This window comes from Monodon monoceros, unplaced genomic scaffold, assembly GCF_005190385.1.
Source record: "Monodon monoceros isolate NGI ecotype Baffin Bay Population unplaced genomic scaffold, NGI_Narwhal_1 Super_Scaffold_9, whole genome shotgun sequence".
Taxonomy (NCBI): Eukaryota; Metazoa; Chordata; class Mammalia; order Artiodactyla; family Monodontidae; genus Monodon; species Monodon monoceros.
The window spans coordinates 23,058,556-23,077,513 of NW_021703786.1; the positions used below are offsets into that span (position 1 = coordinate 23,058,556).

Sequence of the window (18,958 nt, forward strand, 5' to 3'; positions counted from 1 at the left end):
TAACCTATTTACACCTGCCCCAAACCCTGCCTCATCAGGAGGCATGTCTGTCCCAACATGGCCACCTTCCTGGAATTCAGCCCAAATCAATACTTTGGGGGACTTCCTGCAGTGTTTCAAGGAAGCTTTGCCCACAGAAACTAAGGAGGACTCTCCAGCCCCCAGACCCTGCCATGAACACCAGCAAGTAAACAAACACACCTCTCCCGTCCATCCTCCCACCCGCTAAGCCCACTGCTCCGGCTCCACCAGCCAGACTCCTACCCAGGAAGACAGCCAAGAACGACCCCTGGTCTGAGAGTGGTGGTCAAGTCTCTAAGGAGATGGAGCTGGCTTCCAAATCTAAAACTACTTTTATTTGTGGTTGGTTCAACATAAGGTGCCATTATCAATCAGCAGAATTATAAAACTGTACAGGAGGTACAAAAATAGGCCGTTTAACTTAGATACCCTCACGTCATCAAGCTTTAAAAATACACATAAAAACTGTACAACCTGGCAGTTTATAAAATACAAAGCTAAAAAGAGGATTTTAGGTTCCACAGAGGATTGTATCACACAATTAACACAGACCCATCCAACAATTAACTGTCCACAGAGAAGACACAATGGCACAGAATTTAAAAAAAAAAAAAAATCACTTAAAAATTAACATCTTTACCCCAACCAAATTATTTATCCTTTAATGACAAAACTACTATAAGGCGTCCATCCTGTGGAAGGATACAGTATAACTTTTCCGATTCCAGTTTTAAAATGGTCAGGGGTGTTGTCCAAAGCAAATCTGATGTGCTTTAAGCAAGTGCAATTGTCACTGGATACACTTCAGAGTAAAAATTAAATAAATATAAATAGGTTAAATAAATAGGTCATTGCAAAAAGAACACTACCTAAGGTTTGCATCTGAGAATGCTGCAGAGTTGATTGGTAATGCTTTCTAGGTAAGCGGGGACTCCCCCGTCACAGCTTCTGGGACACTGAAAAGGAATACGGTACCCGCCAGACACTCAAGAGCACGGGGTGAGGCGGGTGGGGTGGGGACTTTGGCTGGAAGTGTTGGTTAAGGCTGCTCTAGGGGGGAGGCTCATCGCAGATACTGTCTTTGTGGTTTTCCAATGAATACAGAGAGGATTTAAGTGCCGATAAAAAAATCAGAACCTGTTACTCGTGGAAATCACTGTTTCATAAAGAAAACCCAGTACAAGGAAGAGTAGACACTTTGGTTTAAAGGATACCGGGTCCAACACCGGAAGGCGGAATTCTGGCTCATCCGTACAGGACACCTGGCAACTTTCTTCTAGGCAAGGCCAATGCGCCAGAGCACAGTTAACTGAAACAACTACTCCGGGATGGTGAAGGGTGGCCAAGGAAAAGAAACACTGGAAAATACGAGGAAGAGGGATTTCAGAAGCTAAATGAGCAGAGAGAAAGCTAAAGAGAATTTAAAGAGGCTCCTTACAGGCGTGCTGTGCTCTGTCTTCCAGCACAGAAGGCTGTGAAAACGGAACCAGCCCACCTTCCTGGAGGACTTCAAGGCTGAGGATCCGATGAACAGAGATGCACAATGAGAACAGTCCCGGGAAATCCAAGCCTGGCCACAGTCTAACTTCAGAGAAGAAAGTGGCCAAGAGGACAAAGCCCTGCAACCCAAAGGCCCCCCCACACCTTCGAGGTCAGATCAACCACCAGTTCATCTCTTTCACTGCGGTGATAAATGAATCGCGTTCACACAAAACCTCCCCCAAAGCATCAGGGCGAGCTCTGATAAGGACCCTTCTTCTCCAGTTGGCGGGAAGGAAGCACTTTGCTGGACCCACTAACCTGTGGCTCTTCCACTGAAATACACGTAATGGGTCGGAATAACGTCTCCCTGGGAAGAGCCTATGATGACTCTTGCACTGAGTGAGGGGGAGATGGGAGGGGACCTTTGCATCTGGGATTTTATACATCAGCCACCAGGTGGTTTAGTGACTTATCATGTAACACCAATGATTCCCAAGAGTGCAGACGCTCTGGTGCCCAGTGACAGGTGGAGCTCTCTAAAAATTGAAGTTAAAAGGACTCAATAAGCAACATGAGAATTCTGGCAGGTGTGCCAAAGACAGATTCGATACAAGGGTCAACACAAGATTTAAATAGATTATGGTGTCCTTGGGATCCCTAACAGATGCAAATAAATTCTGTCTTAAAGATGAAGATGGTGTACTTGTAAAAAGTCAAACAGCCTTCAAAGAATCATACTAAAGATCAAACAGCTCAGCAGTGACAGGACACGTGGCAGGTGCAGAACCCTCTTTTCGAGAAAGGAAGACACCTTCCCGCTGCGCCGAGCACAACAGGAAACCAGAATTCTAGAGACCAGGATGGGATAAACCAGATGGTGCCCACAAGAGACCTTTTCAAGCGGCCTGGAGGACTGACGGGTGACTGGGTTCCCAAAGGTGATGGAGAGAAGATGGACAGAAGGCAATCTGACCCCGGATCTGATGGGTGAAAACCCCAAACGCACGCCCTTCCCCACGTCCGCATCTTCTTGGCAGCACTGATATTTACTCACTGCCGTCTATCACTGGCTCGTATGAAAGCCAAGGTTTTGCCTATTTTGTTCACCTGTGTCCCTAGCATGCGATATCCTGCCCAGCTCATACAGTAAGTGCTCAAATAAAATACACTGAATAAATGAGTTTGAGAAAGTTGGGTAGTTAAAAACTAGTATTGCAAGCAGAAAAGGAATTTTAAAAAAAGCTGTCCTGGAGGCAAGCTGGGCCAAAATAGAGAGATGACATAAACCCTGGGCTGCTGAGAATGACCTGGCTACTCCCCAGAGAGAACATTCAGCAGCGACCACGAGGCAAGGCAGCTGCCTCGCCAACAGCCCCCCCCCGCCACTGCCCCCAACACAGGAAGCTGACGGTCCTTTAAATTGCTCATGGCACCTTCTCCACTTCGTACTGTCTCACCATCAGGCCCGGCGGCAAAGCGACCTGCAGAGCTGCCACAGAACAGCGCGGGAGGGCGCTGGCTCAGGAGCATCAGAGCGGGGAGAAGAAAACCGTCCGGCTGTGTTCCTGAAAAACGGACAGCGTGGTACAAGACACCACGATGCTGACCAAGGATGCCGGGGTTCCCAGGTCTAAATGAGGTAACTGATGAGGTTTAAAGATGTAGGATAATATTAAAAGGAGAAAAGAAAAAAAAGTGACATTAGGCATTAGGAAAGGAAGGGAACTGAATTCTCTGAAGGCAGAATGAGCGCTTTTGATGAGTGGCCCTCATTCAAATTCACCACCAGAAAACGTCTTACAAGGAGAAGAAACAGCGATTTCTCTGTTAGTTAGTAAAACTAGACAGTAACATTCTTCCTCCTGAGAGGAGTCTCTGGGTTCACTAGGACCGAACTGCAACGATCCATTCCCCTGGCTGGAGAAAGTACACGCAAAACGCTTCCTTACGTGGTACCCTGACTGCATTTAACCTCTAAGGCTCTCGGTAGAGAAAAGACAGAGGAGTTTTTGACTAAAACTAAAGTTAAAAATTATATTAATTTTAGGGGGAAAAAACCCCATGGTATTGACATAATTTAGAGAATATTACTTTCATACGTGTATATAGTGTTGCTATAACGTTTTACTCTTCAGCATTAGAGAATGTTCAACATATGAACACTCTTTCTGGAGGGGATGGGACTTTGGGTACCTTACAAAATAGAAGATGTATTCTATATCTTGCATTACTTCCTCACAAGCTTCAAGTTAAGTTCAGCTCACGCTAATGTAGCATTCTACAGTATGATCAAAACATAAAGTTATTAAAATCTGCCAAGAGAAACATAAAAGCCTGCCTGAAAGTGTGCGGTGACCCTGGCCTTGGCCCTCTAACCCCGGCCCGTCCTACCAGCCCCAGGGACAGAGCAGCCTCATCGCCTACCTGCTGGCCAGGGCTCTCCCCGGGTGGCCATGAGTGTCCCATTTGGCCTGCTCCCCTCTGGTCCCAAAGGCCTGTCCCTGCCTGGGTTGGAGCTGCTTTCCTTCATAGCCAGGGGACTTATCACCTCCTGCCCCCAAATGCTCCTAAACATCCCCAAGCACCCCAGGGCACGACTCCACCAAAGCCCACCATTCAGGCCACCGGTGCCCTGGGCCACAGCTGTCTCAGAACGCAGCATCCTCTTTGTTTCTGAGAGACCCGTAGACACAGACTCACCTTCCAGAGTTCCAGTCTGGCCTCTCCCCACACCGCGTCCCCACCCTCAAGGCTCTCGCCACCCCCGAGGAAACACTGGTTACAATGACCTGGGAACCTGTGGGCGCGTCTGTGATCAGTGAGGCATCTCCGATCCCTGGGGGTGGCGCCCTCTGAAGGTCTTCCTCCTCCTGGGCACCCTCTCCTCCGGAGCCCTGCTTCTAGGGGAGGCTGCACTTAGTGCACCTCGGCCCGGCTGGTCCAAGAGAGAGATGCTCCCGGTCCCAGCACGTAGGCACCACTGAGGGTTCCCTCAGCTCTCTTCCTTAAGGGCCCACACAGTGGCATCTCACAGGAAGTTTTAAAAGAAACGGAAGTCTGAAGCGAGTTTATCCAGGAGAAGGCAGAGGGTGCTCCCCTCTGCCTCTGGGAATGGCCCTCCTTCGCAGCCGTCCCCCGATGGTCAAGCTTTCACGGCCAATGTCTTCCCAGCTCCCTCGTGGGTCGGGAGGGGGGGCGGGGTCACGCCTCCCACTTCCCGGGGTCAGCATCCTCCCCTGCTGGCTGCAGAGCAGGCAGCTCGAGGCACTTGGCTTTGCAGCCTGGTCTCCCTGCTCGGCAGGAGACGCCAGGCTGTGGCTTGTAGAGACCAGGCCCTTGGTCCCAGCGGGGCCGCCGGCACGGAGGCCGCCTGGCTCAGAGGGCGTCTGGAGTCACTGGGGGCCGGGGCTCGGGGGGCTCGTGGTAGTAGGGCTGGAAGGGCCTCTCGCGGCGGCACAGCTCCATGGCACGGTAGGTGTGGGAGAGGAGGTGGGGGAAGCGCGAGGTGAAGTAGCGCACGAAGCCGTCGGGAAGGGGGCCTAGCGTCTCCCGCACCTCCTCGGGCAGCTCCCGGTAGTGGTGCTTCTGTAGACGGGAGGGGGGGCGACACAGACCCGCGGTCAGCAGAGAGGAGCCCGCGGGACCCGGCAAGACCCTCGCTCAAGAAACACCGACCGTTAGGCCGCGTAAAGGAACCACCCACCAGCTCCTGGCGCCGCTTCCCCTCCTTCCGGGGAGGCCTCGGAGCCGAGCGGGGAGGGCGGGGCGAGGCCGGTGAGGGGAGGGCGGGGCCCGCCCCGGGGCGGGAAGGGCCCCCGTCAGAAGGAGTTTATTTGTGCACATCCAGGCACCGAACAAGTCAGCAAAGGATGTAGCACCCGGGAGCCCGCTTCTAGCAGAGGCTGCACTGTGACCTGTATCCCCGCCTCAACATCCCTGGAGAGAAAGTTCATTCAGGGGAAGAAACAGCCTCTAGTGTTTCCTGTGCAGCCAAGGCCTCCCAGCCTCTGTAAGGTCCTCATCCAGAGGGGCTGGAGGACCCCCAGAGAAGGGATATGAGCAGGGGGGGCTGCGCTGCGGCCCCGCCCGGACCGCCGTGTGCTCATAGCCCTCACCTTATTTCTCATGGCCCGGAGGAGATCTCGGACAGAGCCGCCTTTATAGGTTCTGAATTTACGCAGATCTAGGAAAAAAACAAGGAAGGCAATGTAACAGACAAACAGATTTCGAAAGAAAACAATTCCTGGGGCTCCTGGGGATCAAGCAATCGGACCAAATCATGACCTAACTCCATTCTTGTCACTGACAGGCGCACTTCCCCAGACTGAACCCCAGGGCGGCAGTGTTAGTCTGAATTCCACCTCCCTTTCTCACCTGCGATCAGAAATGACCGCTGAGGGCATGACACCTGTCACTGACCTGTCACTCTGAGAGACAACTGGGACACACGTCAGAGCAATGGTGTGACCTGTATCCAAACCACAGGAAGCCTCAATCCCAGAAGCGGTATTTGGAGCCCCAAACGGCCTGGAGTTGCCGTTTCCACGTCTGCTTCTCAGAAACAGCTGCTGTTTTTGCACCGCTTCCACCAACACTGACCCCGGGGGCACCGTGAGGTCACCTGTCTGGAGGGGGACAGTGATGTTCTCCCTCCAGTCCATCTTCACGACAGCCCGCCCGCCGCGCTCCAGCTGCTTCACTATCGGGCCATCTAGGGACTCCTTCTCTATCCGGTCACTCACGTCCTGGGAGGGGGACAGGGCAACAGGTAACAGTCAGTGTGCAGAGGCTCTGAGAGCCAGAGGACGGACACTCTGAGTGCCGGGACGGCCACCCCTGCCTGAGCCTCAGCCCAGAGCCGGGCAGCAAGCGTCCTGCCTTCTCCCCTGTCCATCACCTCTTCCCTGGGAGCAGCCCCGTCTGCCACTCGCTGAGGAGAGGCCGACACGGACCATCTCCACCTCAGACCTACAGTGCCTCGCCCGTGTTTCGCACATACAGGGTCACGTGTGCAATCCGTATTCATCTATGAACCAAAAAAAAAAAAAAAAGGTCCATTTTGATTCGCATCCTGTGACTTTTGTGTACCCACTGGAACAGGACATGCTCAGAGCCATGACTGATGCAGGGTTGTCACTCCTCATTCAAACAATTAGGAAAGACAGACGAAGCCAAGACTTCTTTCAGAGGAGAAAAGCTGGTGACAAGAGTGTGGGCTCTGGAGGCCCCGGCCCTGGATCTAAATCCTGCTCGGGGTCCGAAGTATGCACCTGAGCACGGGCCTCTCTGAGCCCCGGCCAGTGAGACAGGTCCACCAAGCAGCCTCATGGGGCTCACGGGCCCAGCCACTCCGCAGCACGTGGGGTCTTCCCGGACCAGGGCACGAACCCGCATCCCCCGCATCGGCAGGCGGACTCTCAACCACCGCGCCACCAGGGAAGCCCTGGCTTTTCTTTCTTTGATGAAGATGAAGTCAGACTGGCTGACCGTCTAACTTGCAGTTGCAGGAAGAAAGCCTTGGTGGGGGGGGATTGATGGTCAACTCGGGTACACGGGGGGCACATGGTGCTGAGCCGCAAAGTCGGTACAGCTAGTGACGTGGATGGAAGCTGGGGGTGTTCGCAAGACACGTGACTTGGAGATACTGAGAGTTTACATCCTAACCCTGGTGGGGTGAAGGTCCCTTTGTGTGAGCTTCATTCCTGCTCTATATCTTGTGATCATCAAAGTGACCTGGATAGGGACCTCCCTGGTGGTCCAGTGGCTAAGACTCTGCGCTCCCAATGCAGGAGGCCCGGGTTCGATCCCTGGTCGGGGAACTAGATCCCACATGTATGCCGGAACTAAGAGTTCACATGCCGCAACTAAAGAACCCACATGCTAAGACTAGGGAACCCGCGTGCCAAACTAAGCCCTGGTGCAGCCAAATAAATAAATAAAAAGAAGGACATTAATCAAAAAATGTTAATAATATTTAAAAAAAACACACATACAACAAAGTGACCTGGCTAGTGTGAAGGTCCCTGGAAGACACCTGACCTCAGACGTAATGTTATCGCACACTTAGAGTACAGTATAGTGTAAACATGAACTCTTATATGCACCGGGAAACCAAAACGTTCATGTGGCTCACGTTATTGCGATATTTGCTTTATCAGGGTGGTCTGGAGCCAAACCCGGTCTGCCCGTATGGAGAAAATATATTAAAATGTCAACTGTGGTTATCTCTCGGTTATGGAATTACGGGGTCATTTGTTTTATTCTTTGTCCTTTGCTGTAGTTTCTGGGAAAAAAACTGGAAAGGTTACATGAAAATTTTTGATAAAGGAAACAAATGTCTCCACCTGGAAGAACTGGAGCTGCTTTTCTAGGCTCCAGAAGAACGGGTGTTTCAGCACATGCTTCGCTGACGGGCGCTTCTGAGGATCCATTGCAATCATCTTCTCTATTAACTCCCGGGCAATAACGTCTTCTACAAAGGAGGAAAATAAACATGCAACTCGTTATTACCAGCCTATTACCTACCTGTGCTTATTACCACAAGCAAATACCCAAAACCCTGACAGTCTGCATGCCCTGTGACTCAAGGTTCTACGGACAGGAACTCAATCCAATAACATAAGAGCTTGCACAAGACTTCAGCTAAGGAGAGTCCTCACTGCGCGGTTAGTGAAAAAGAGTGATTGGAAATACTCGATACCAGAGGCTCGGGTGACACCATTGTGCCTCCACGCGCTGGACTGTGGGCCACCAGGATGACGTGCTGGCTGAATGCGGACGGACGCAGAGAGAGTCAAGATGAAGTTTAAAAACGAGCGTGCTGCAAAATACTATGCACTATTTAACCCCATTTTTATAAAAATATGCATACATGTCTAGATAGATGATCAGAATAATAGATACAAAGGTATTAGTAGCAGTCATTCATCACTGTATAATGGGATTCTAGCCTTTATGCTAATCTGTTTTGTCTCCAGGGAATAAGGAAAATTAATCCATGGGCAAAACAGTAAGATGGTTTAAATTTTTTCAAAAGGCAACAGTGGGGTGTCACGGGCCAATTATAATGCGGGAAACCCTGAAGTCAGGCAGAAAGACTTGTCACCTGCGTGCCTGGAGAGCGAGGACCCAGCCCGTCTGTCCTCAGCCCAGGCCGCACGCGCTGACCACTGGCCCGCACACGAGAGCCCAGTGTATGCAGCATGGCCTTTCCGTCTCCCCAAACGTCAGGGCAGGAAGGGACCTCAGATTATTTAACCCTCAAGAGTCACAAGCTGGAAAACAGAGGTCCCCCAAGGGGGCCTTACCCAGGTCACACAGGTCATCGTGTGACCTGAAGGAACCTGGGAGCTGCTTGGCTTTAGAAGGTGGCGCTTCGAGGACACCCTACCCAGCCCTCCACCAGCTCTGGACCCAGTCGTCAGTTCACTGAGGCCCACAGGGCGAGCAGCTGGAAAGAAGGGCCTCCGGGGAGTCAGAGCCGGCCCCACCCCCGCCCACAGGGGCCGCTCCCGAGGCCCCCCAGCCCTGCTGCCCGCTTACCGTGCTTCTCAGGGTGCAGGCAGTCCAGGCTGCAGGCGCCCAGGAGGATGTTGGCCTGCCGCTGCAGGGACTTGCCAAAAGGGTGGCTGCCCTCAGATATCACGTAGTAAAAGACGCAGCCCGCAGAGAAGATGTCCACCGTGTAGGTCTGAAAAGAAACTCGGGGCATCAGAGGGCTTCAGGGGAGAATTCTCATTCTAAGTCAGCAGCAGAGGAGGGGGTGTTGCTGCTGATTCTTCCACCTAGAAGGTGCCTTAGGAGAGCCGGCTGAAAGTTCTGACGGCCTCAGAGCGGTGCTGGGTGCCCCGCAGGTCCCACACAAGTGCTGGAGGTCCCAGTGGAGAACTGGGCTCTGGACCCAATGCCTGCGATGCCTGCTGGCTCTGCCACTGGCCCTCGGAAGCCCCTTGGTCACTCTGCACCTCAGCATCCATGACCATGAAACGAGGAGGACCCCATGGGGCTGTTGTGAAGATCAGACGCACACGTTTAGTGTGGAAACGGTGGCTCAAACCAGTGCTCGGCCCACAGGACGCTCTCTCCCTGCGGGTAGTTATTCCTCACCCAACCAGCATGCAACTCCTCGTGGGCAGGAATTTCTGTGCGTTTGCTTCCCTGTTGTACCCCCAGGGACTTCCAAGGTGCCCACATATGACAGGTCTTAACACTGGGTTAATAAACGAAATAAAACCAGTTTTTGGTGGGAATACCTTGGTGGTCCAGTGGTTAGGACTTCGCACTTTCACTGCCGAGGGCGCGGGTTTGATCCCTGGTCAGGGAACTAAGATCCCGCAAGCCACGTGGCGTGGCCAAAAAAAAAGAGTTTTTGGTTCAAAAACAGTCCCAGAGAACATATGTATATGTATAACTGATTCCCTTTGTTATACAGCAGAAACTAACACACCATTGTAAAGCAATTATACCCCAATAAAGATGTTAAAAAATAAATAAATAAAATAAAATAGACAAAAAAAACCCAAAACAGTCCCAGAAAAAGATTAGTTAACAAATTTCCAGTGAGCTCACTTTGATGTTATCTAATAACACGTCTCACTTATCCCGTGAAACCATTCCATGCCTACAGATGAAATGTGTGTGTATGACGCCTAGCATGTCTACATGGGGTGTTACACTGGGATGGCTCCCGAGCACGGCGTGGGTCCCTCACGTCAGGCCCCACCACTCGGATTCTCCACCAGACAACGTGAGGCTCTAGCGAGAGAAAGCCAGGAGCTCGTCACCTTCCTCACTGGAGAAAACACACCCTTCACAAGAGCCCTGTGAGGTGAGCAGAGCAAATGTCACCATCCCCAGATGAAGACACGGACAGAAAGGCTCAATGACAAGCCCAGGGTCACTGCTGGATAGGGACAAACCAGGACAAGATGCAGGTCTTATTCCTGAGCCCAGTCATCTTTGTTCTACTTCACCAGAATGTTCCTTAGGTGGGTGACAGATTCAGGACAGGAGGAACAAGTCCACCACCACTGAAGCGCTCACCTGGTGGCCACTTCTCACCTACTGACTGTGTCGTTAATGCTCTCCGTGTTCCGTTTTCTGCAGCTCAGGCTGCCTGACTCTCCAGCATCCTTACCACTCATGCTGCCCCCTGGGGGCTTGCGTCCCACATGCTGGGCCCCTCTGCCCCCAACTCTATGGGCTCATCTCTAGGCTCAGTTATGTTCTTTCCCAAACTCATTTCTGCCACTTATCCTTGTAGTTTAAATACTCCATAAGCTGAAAAAATACACGGGCCGCCAAGTTTGAGGTAAGCTGAATCTTTGGAAAGACTCAATGCGAAGGAGTTGCTACAAAAACTGCTGTGGAATTAGATGTGGGAGACTCAACTGTAAGCGACAGGACATAAATAGCTGAAAGCTGGGATTCTGCTTCCAAATCGCTTAGGAGGCGTCTGAAATGTCTAAGTCTCGATCGAGAAGTCACCGAAGGCATGTGAGTGTGCTGCACGCAAGCGAGGAAACGAACAAGTCCATTCAGTTGGACCCAAGTCAAAAAAAAGATCTTGTCTTACATCAAAGACTTCCTTAAAGAGTCACATTACTTACTTACTAAGTTAAAATAAAATGTTTAAGGCGTGTATGTATTTCCTTATGCTTTTTCATCGTAACTGACCTTTTTGATTAACTGACCAGCTGCGGTCCCCAGTGAGTAGGATAAGAGGCTCCACTGAATCTAATCTATTTTAGGATGGCTGATCCCATCCAGATCTGGTCGGGGAGCGCCAGATAATCCTCCAATGTCTTGCTGGGCTAGAAAGCAAGGTGCTCAAACACGACTGGGCTCTCAGCAAAAGGATGCAGGAGCCAGCGCGAAGGGGCTCCTGTTGGCCAAACTGGAACAATTTGAGTACCAAAAGGAATAGGAACAAAAACAAACAAAAATGAATAAGGACTACAATGGACTATACTGCTATTTTTTTTAAAATCCATGAGTCCACAGAGAGAGAGAGAGAAAAGGAATATAAATAAAGTTCTTCTTTACAGAAAAATGTCAGCTAATAAATGTAGACTTTCTACTGAATGCAGTGATTCAGGCAAGGATTGCCCATGGATGCTGAACCATCAGGTGAGTGACTGTTGGTAATGCGATATTCACGCTCTGCCAGAGTATCGCCCCACACAGTCCTAACAAAGGGGAGATGCCAGTGTCACCGCCTGCACCAGCTGCTTCAACTCGGCATCACCATTAGGGATGCAGTAATGGTACAACCCGACTGGGACTGTTCTTACCAAAAACACTTAACTTGAATCTAGTCAAGCCCTTAGACCTATGTCTAGTTCACAGGAATACAAGGAACAGGCAAGTTAAATACCACCAAGAGGAAATGAGTGAGCGAATCCCGAGTGAGGCATGCTACAGAGAAGTGCCCCGACTCTGCAAAGAGCCACCGTCGTGGGACAAGAAAGCTGGGAGAACTGTGTTGAGGAAAGGAGATAGTTGAAGCGCCATGTAACATACACACCTAATTGGGTCCTGCTTTACAGAAACCAGCTCTATAAGAGACATTTGGTGAACAACTGGGGAAACTTGAATATGCATTGAACACTAGGTATCAATGGAAACAGTATTAATGGCTGAGGTGTGAGCATGGGTAGGTGGTCAGGAGGTAGAATGTACCTGTCCTTGGGAGACGTGTGCTGAGTTGTTTAAGGTAAAGGGCTGGGAGGCCTGCCACTCGTATTCGAATGGTTGCGGGAACAGACAGAAAGTGAAAAATACGGACGAATGTTGAATCTGGGTAGAGATACAGAGGTATTCACTGCTCTCAATTTTCTGTATGTCTAAAAATTCTCAAAATAGAAAGCTGGAAAAACAAAAACAAATTAAAAACAGAATGAAAACTGGAAGTTTGCTCACCTTACGCAAGTCCTGATTTTCCAGTTGCCCAAAATAGGGGGGGAAAGGATTGGAAGAGTACGGGGGAAAAAAAGAGACAACTGCCTACATTCACCCCTTTCATTCCTCTGGACAGAAGACAGTGTTAGAGTGCCGGCAGAGTGCTGCTGGGGGAGAAGCTCTCCGCTACAGAAACGTCCCTCTCTGGCAGTGAGCGCTCCAGCCCACCTCCCTGGGCCTGGAGGCTCTGAATCCCCCGGGAACAAGAGGCTGCTTCTGCAGTTTTCACAGAGCCACGCCTACACTCACGGGGTTCTCCTTGCAGTCTTCGCTCAGCATCTCCGGGGCGATCCAGCCTTCTGTGCCGGGCACCCCTGAGCGGCGGCTGAAGCTGTGTCTGCCCACTGCCAGCTTCTTACAGAGGCCGAAGTCGGAGATCATGGCCTTGATCCTGCCGTGTGCGCTGGGCATGGAGAGGAGGATGTTGTGTGGCTTCAGGTCTCTGTGAACTAACACAAAACTCCAGGTTAGTCCTGTGCTTGGACTCCTTCTGCGATGGGGATGGGCCCTCCTCAGATTCTCAACAGACCCGCTGCTGCCTGTAAAGGTTCTGGCTCTCAAATGTGTTAAGTCCTCTCTTTCTTCAACAACAGGGACCCGGTGAGGCAGCAAAGAGCTTCGACAGAGGCAAGGCCCACCTGAGCAAGTTGTCCCCCCGCCTGATAAGGGGAGGCTTCTCACCGATGTTGAGGGAGTGCAGGTGGGCCAGGCCCGAGGTGGTCTGCTGCAGCAAGGTGATGGGCTCCAGGCCGAGGTGGGCAAAGTCTTTCTGCTCCACGTACTGCAAGAGACACGAAGGCTGGGTCACGGCACAGGGCCCTCAGGACTTCGCTCCTCAGCATACCTTCTCTCTCTCTTTTTTTTTTTTTTGCGGTACGCGGGCCTCTCACTGTTGTGGCCTCTCCCGTTGCACAGCACAGGCTCCGGACGCGCAGGCCCAGTGGCGATGGCCCACGGGCCTAGCCACTGCGCAGCATGTGGGATCCTCCTGGACCGGGGCACGAACCCGTGCCCCCTGCATCGGCAGGCGGACTCTCAACCACTGTGCCAGCAGGGAAGCCCTCTCTTTTTTTAAGTGATTCAATTTTATTTAGAAAAATTCGGCCCGAAGGTTTTTGCTTTAATAAACATTTGGTATTGGGTCAGCTCGTTTTCTTTGATCATATTTTAACAAACAAATGGGAAGTTTTACTGACAATATTCTCCGTTCAAATCCGTATTTTCCAGCAGACTTTCTTTTCCCCTGAAAGACTGACTTAAAACAAGCAAACAAACAAAGCTCCAGCTTACTAGTTTATAATGAGATGACGAGAGGGTAGGAAACCCAAGTTCATTGCCTCCTACAGGTAAGCCTGCAATGAAGCCAAATGATACTGAAATATCACAGTTGCACAGCCTGGAAACTGCGCAAAAGGGGTTCAATGGATTATCTTAATGACTCAAGTCATCAACTAGCATCCCCCTAGCCCACACCAGCCCTGACCGGCGATGGGAGGAAGGATCAACCAGGTTTCCTGGAGGCCAAGAGGGAGAGAGGTACCAACTGCAAAAGCACAGACTGCCCCGGGCAGCCAAGGGGACCACACAACTAAATCTGGGGAGAGGGAAGTGCTCTACATTTCCACTGTTGGCGGTTAAAATGGGTACATACCCTTGTCAGCATGCATCAAACCGTACATTGAAAACGAATACCTTGTATTGTAACCTCAATAAAGTTACTAAAAAAAAATTTAAAAAATAAGTAAACTGGCAGTCCCTAAAACTGCACTCGAGCTGCCGGGAGAAGGGAGCCGACGGTGGCGCTGGCAGAGCCATCAGTGACTTGGGGCCACCCACCTCCTGCAGGGTGGCCGCGCACAGCTCGATGGCGATGTACTGGAACTGCCGGTCCCTCTCGGTGCAGAAGTAACGGATCACGTTTGGGTGCTCGTCTGACTCTCGCAGCAGCTGGACCTCACGGTCTGCGAAACTAAAACACTCGGGGAGGATCCTCTTGACGGCCACGTCGCGGTTGTCAAACATGCCACTGCAGGACGAGGAGCGGGGTTGGCTGTGGAAACGCCAGGAGAACCCTGGGCCTGCGGGACTCCTTCCACCTGATGCAGCGTCTGCCTCGAAGGCCTCACAGCCTGGGGGGCCCTGACCAACCGCCCAGCGGCCCCGCGGCCATCACTTCCCTCTGTGGGGAACTCTTCCATCTGGTCACTGTGATGACCCCACTGTGCCCCTGGAGCCGATGGGAGCTTGCACGTGAGGTGGTGAAGGCTCAGGGCTCTCCAGGCCACTCACCGGTACACAATTGTGCCCTCGGCTCCGTGGCCCAGGACGTCCTTCGGACAGAATGAGATTTTCCCAACTATCACCATGCTGGTTTCCTCATCTGGGACAGAACAGAAAAAAGGACAAACATAACCTAACAACCTTGAGGCTAGAGTGGCTACAAGCTTCCTGAGCTCAGACTGAGGGGCCCTGGAGAGCAGGAGCTGCTGGGCCCCCTCCCCAGTCACGCCCAGGGCCGACTCCTCGCCTGCCCCTGCCCTCTGTTCCAGCTTTTACTTTCACTACTGTGAGGACAGAAGCCTGAAGACAGGGCTTCTCTACAGATCCACCCAAAGGTCTGCACCGGAAACATGCAGGTAGTGCCGGGGGATGCGTGAGATGGAGAGACCAGTAGCAGTGTCCAGCCTGAGACTCAGGACTCTGAGGTCTTCTGCACTGGTTCCACATCAATCCCCTCAGACTATCGGCCCTGACCACCGGCCTGAGCCTCCCCTCCCGCATGAAAGCAGACCAACAGCTGCACCTTTGCACGTGGCCACCGGCCGGCCTCAGGGGTGCTCTCGAACCAGAGGGCCAGTGCACCTCTGGTCAGCAGCGACTCTCAGCCCTCTGTGCAGCAAGATGGAGGGAGGGCCACGGTGGCTCCCTCTGCGGGTCAGAGGTCTCGGGATGGGGCAGAAGCCCCGCCCCCGGAGTGGGGGGGGAGGGGAGGTGAGACCTCGGTGAACCCTTGGGAACAGCACTTCGTAATCCCGTGGAGACCCCCAGGAAGGGCATGGGGCTTTACGGTCCTCAGGTCGTGCTCCCGCGAAAGAGAAGGCGGCACCAAAATGGCAACTCGCTTTACCCTCGTCATCCTGCTCCGGGAAGGGGCTGGTGGCGGCCCTGGAGGTGGAGCCGCTGGAGTGGAGCGAGTGGTTGGAGACTCTGGGGGACGTGCTGGGGCTGCTGGTGGCCGAGCTCTCCGAGTACTGTCCGCACGAGTCCAGGAGGTCGGTGTCCTGGGCTGCGACGTCTCCAGGTGGGTGGAAGGGCAGTTGCTGCTGTTGCAGGAGCTGGATCTTCTCCAGTTCCTTCTGAAACCGCTGGTGCTGGAGCTGCCGCTGCTGACGTCTGCTCTGGGAAGAGAAACCCACACCCCGGCCAGTGCAGCCCGGCGCCCAGCGCGCAAGCGGGCGGGGACGGGGCAGGCTCCTGCGGCGGAGGAAGAGGGGACGCTTGAGGTGACCCCACGGGGCAGCACGAGACCAGTGAGAAGGCCGCGGGGGGGCAGAGCGATCAGAGCTCTTCCTGCCAGTTAGACTTCCCAGTACAGCCCATCCCCCAACTGGAGGGGCCCTTCAGGGGCAGCAGAGGGGGGATTCCACTGGAGGTGGAGGGCTGGGCCAGATGGAGGGGGTTCCAGTCAACTCTACAATTCTGGGACTTTTCTGAAAGTCTGGGGGACTTCCCTGGCGGTCAAGTGGTTAGGACTCCACACTTTCACTGCCAAGGGTGCGGGTTCAACCCCTGGTCGGGGAGCTAAGACCCTGCCTGCCCCAACGTGCGGCCAAAAAAATAAAAAAAATCCACAAAGTCTGGGAATTGTTGCAAGAGCGAAACGAAACAGGAAGAGTGGGTACCAGGTGGCTGAGAGTGTGGTGGACACAGGGAAGACCCAGGCTTGCTGTCTACCATTGCCGTGCACATTACAGAGGTTGGTGCACAGATCACCAGCAGTGCAGAGGCGGGGACGCCACTGGGACTCAGGGCCACCTGGCCATCTGCCCACAGCTGCACAGCCAGGATGTGGCAGAGCGGGGCTGAAACACAGGGAGCCTGGCCGAGGTCCCACTCCCATTTCATCATGCTGCCTTCCCCACACCCCACACTCTTCTCATTTAGTCTGTACAGTTCATTCCATCATACTTTGAAGTGGCAGCGACCTGTGATTATTAATTACTACCCCATGCGTGGGAAGGTGGCTGCAGGGATGGGTGTGTAGCCAACACCCGCCTGGGAGTTTTCTAGAGATCTCGCTCTCTTTCTTTCAACTTGGGTTGTAATCCTGGAAATTCCATCTACTAGCTGAGTTACCTTGGGAAAGTTATTTAACTTCCCAGAGTCAAGTTTCTTTATTTGTGGGTAGGGGATAGATAAGAATAAGAACTGGGTGAGGCTAAAAAAAAAAAAAACAATGCAGGTGGACACATTTTGACAAATGGAAAATGCCACAAAGGGCTTGTCATCCTCATTCCTCCACGGGGATGTGAGCTTTTGGAGCACTTGTGTTCTGAGGTGGTAAGGTTTCAATGCTCCAAGCATCTTGATGAAAGAATGTTTCTCCAGGGAATTCCCTGGTGGTGCGGTGGCTAGGACTCTGTGCTCTCACTGCCGAGGACCCAGGTTCAATCCCTGGTCGGGGAACTAAGATACTGTTAGCTTTAGCTGTGTGGTGAGGCAAAAAAAGAAAGAAAGAAAGAAAGAATATTCCTCCAGAATATTTTATCCAACCCACAACCTACTCAACTATGTAATTTTAGCCACTTATTTCCAACTAGAAAGTTGAAGGAATAACCGTGCCGCCTTTCTCACTCTATCTGATATCTCTAACAGGCAGGTTTCTTTTTTTTTTTAAGATTTTTAAAATTTTTAATGTGGACCATTTTTAAAGTCTTTATTGAATTTGTTACTATATTGCTTTTGTTTTCATGTTTCGGTTTTTTTGGCTGTGAGGCATGTGGGATCTTAGCTCCCCGACCATGGATCAAACCCTCACCCCCTGCACTGGAAGGCAAAGTCTTAACCACTGGACCGCCAGGGAAGTCCCTAAACAGACAGTTTTTAAGGGAGGAAAGTTTAATAACAGATTTTCATGTATTATGTGTAGTCTTAAAAAAAGAAAATACAGTTTTTAAAATGATTTGCAAGCAAGGTTTCCAAATCAGTTTTTACAGTCAAACTATAAGATGTAGGTACAAAATTGTCCTTTCCTGAGAAGTGAGTGTCTCTTTAATTACAATGTTTTTGAAGATAAGCCAATATTGACTTTTAAGTGGGAAAAGAAATGTATTTGCTTCTTTGCCGCCTTTGTCTGGACCCCACTAACATCGGGTGATGGGCAAAGGTTCAGAAACACGTGGGAGGGGAAAGGGAAGGAGTGGAGCTTTACCAGGGGGTAGGTGATGATGAAGGCCACCCAGCCAATGAGCAGGAAGGTGCTCAGGATGATGGTGGCCATGTCCTTGAGCATGGAGTCCACGGGGGCCTCGGGCCTGGGTGGGGCATGAGCGAACTTCTCTTCCACATCTGGAGAAACTGTGGTGGGTGCGTTTTCTGAAGTCTGGTCAACCAGGTCGATAACCTTGCATGGGAGAGAGTGGCGACATCACTGCAAAATTTCTAGTCAGATATAAATGAGCCAAACAACAAAGAGAGGCAATGACTATTTACGAGTCATTTACAATGACTATTTACGAGGAATGACTATGCTGTGAAACATGTTGGATTTTTTTAAAGCCCACCCAAAGACCACAAAACCAGATAATTGTTGCCTTTTTCAAAGCAACTGCCTTGGGAGGCTATGCACTCTTGCAGTGATAGTATCATTACTCAAAAACGGTTTTTAGAGAAACACTTTTGAAAGTGCCTTCAGATACTATATTCTTTTGAAAATCCTTATTAAAGGCAAAAACATCCTTTCATGGTAGATCTGATGTTTGGGGGAACTCTGAAATCATAGGTAACAAGTCTGGCGGAAGGTTGGTAGTCAATTTGGTAACAGCATTTCACATTAAAAAGGAAAACCGCACACACACACACACACACACACGCACATGCGCGCACACACAGCTATAAAGTAATAAAGCAGCTTTCTTATGTTGTTTGTAAACTTTCAGTGCAACTCCAAACACAAAATCACATATTCAAACAGTCCACTATTTTTCAAAGTTTTTAAAAAGCATCAGAACCCTCTGTTAGAGCCCAAAATTAACTCAGGTAAAGTGGAGCTTCTGCCGAAGCGCCTCAGAATCTCTAGGACTTCAAGAAAAATGCATTGATTTGTTCTCAAACATCTACTGTTCCAGGTGTGCCATTATCACTTGCCTGGTGAAATGGACACACAGCCTCCTTGGCATCCCACACGCTCACAGTTCTCACCGCCCAGACTAACGCAGTGCCCTGCCTCCCTCTCCTGCAGCCCCTCCCACAGGGCGTTGCGGGGGGGGGGGGGGGG

At 51.5% G+C, this 18,958-nt stretch overlaps 1 protein-coding gene across 1 annotated transcript in view; it reads right to left on the minus strand.

The window, feature by feature from the left end:
- Positions 1-334: 334 nt before the first annotated feature.
- Positions 335-18,958, minus strand: part of ERN1 (endoplasmic reticulum to nucleus signaling 1) — an 83,236-nt gene continuing 64,612 nt past the window's right edge. Inside the window, exons 12-22 of the mRNA XM_029212325.1 lie at positions 17,894-18,085; positions 15,590-15,860; positions 14,752-14,842; positions 14,299-14,488; positions 13,144-13,243; positions 12,712-12,911; positions 9,046-9,193; positions 7,848-7,975; positions 6,125-6,248; positions 5,619-5,686; positions 335-5,088 (exon numbers count right to left, since the gene is read on the minus strand). Of these exons, the coding sequence (XP_029068158.1) occupies positions 4,879-5,088; positions 5,619-5,686; positions 6,125-6,248; positions 7,848-7,975; positions 9,046-9,193; positions 12,712-12,911; positions 13,144-13,243; positions 14,299-14,488; positions 14,752-14,842; positions 15,590-15,860; positions 17,894-18,085 (1,722 nt within the window). The 3' untranslated portion in view covers positions 335-4,878. The remainder of the gene's footprint in view (positions 5,089-5,618; positions 5,687-6,124; positions 6,249-7,847; positions 7,976-9,045; positions 9,194-12,711; positions 12,912-13,143; positions 13,244-14,298; positions 14,489-14,751; positions 14,843-15,589; positions 15,861-17,893; positions 18,086-18,958) is intronic.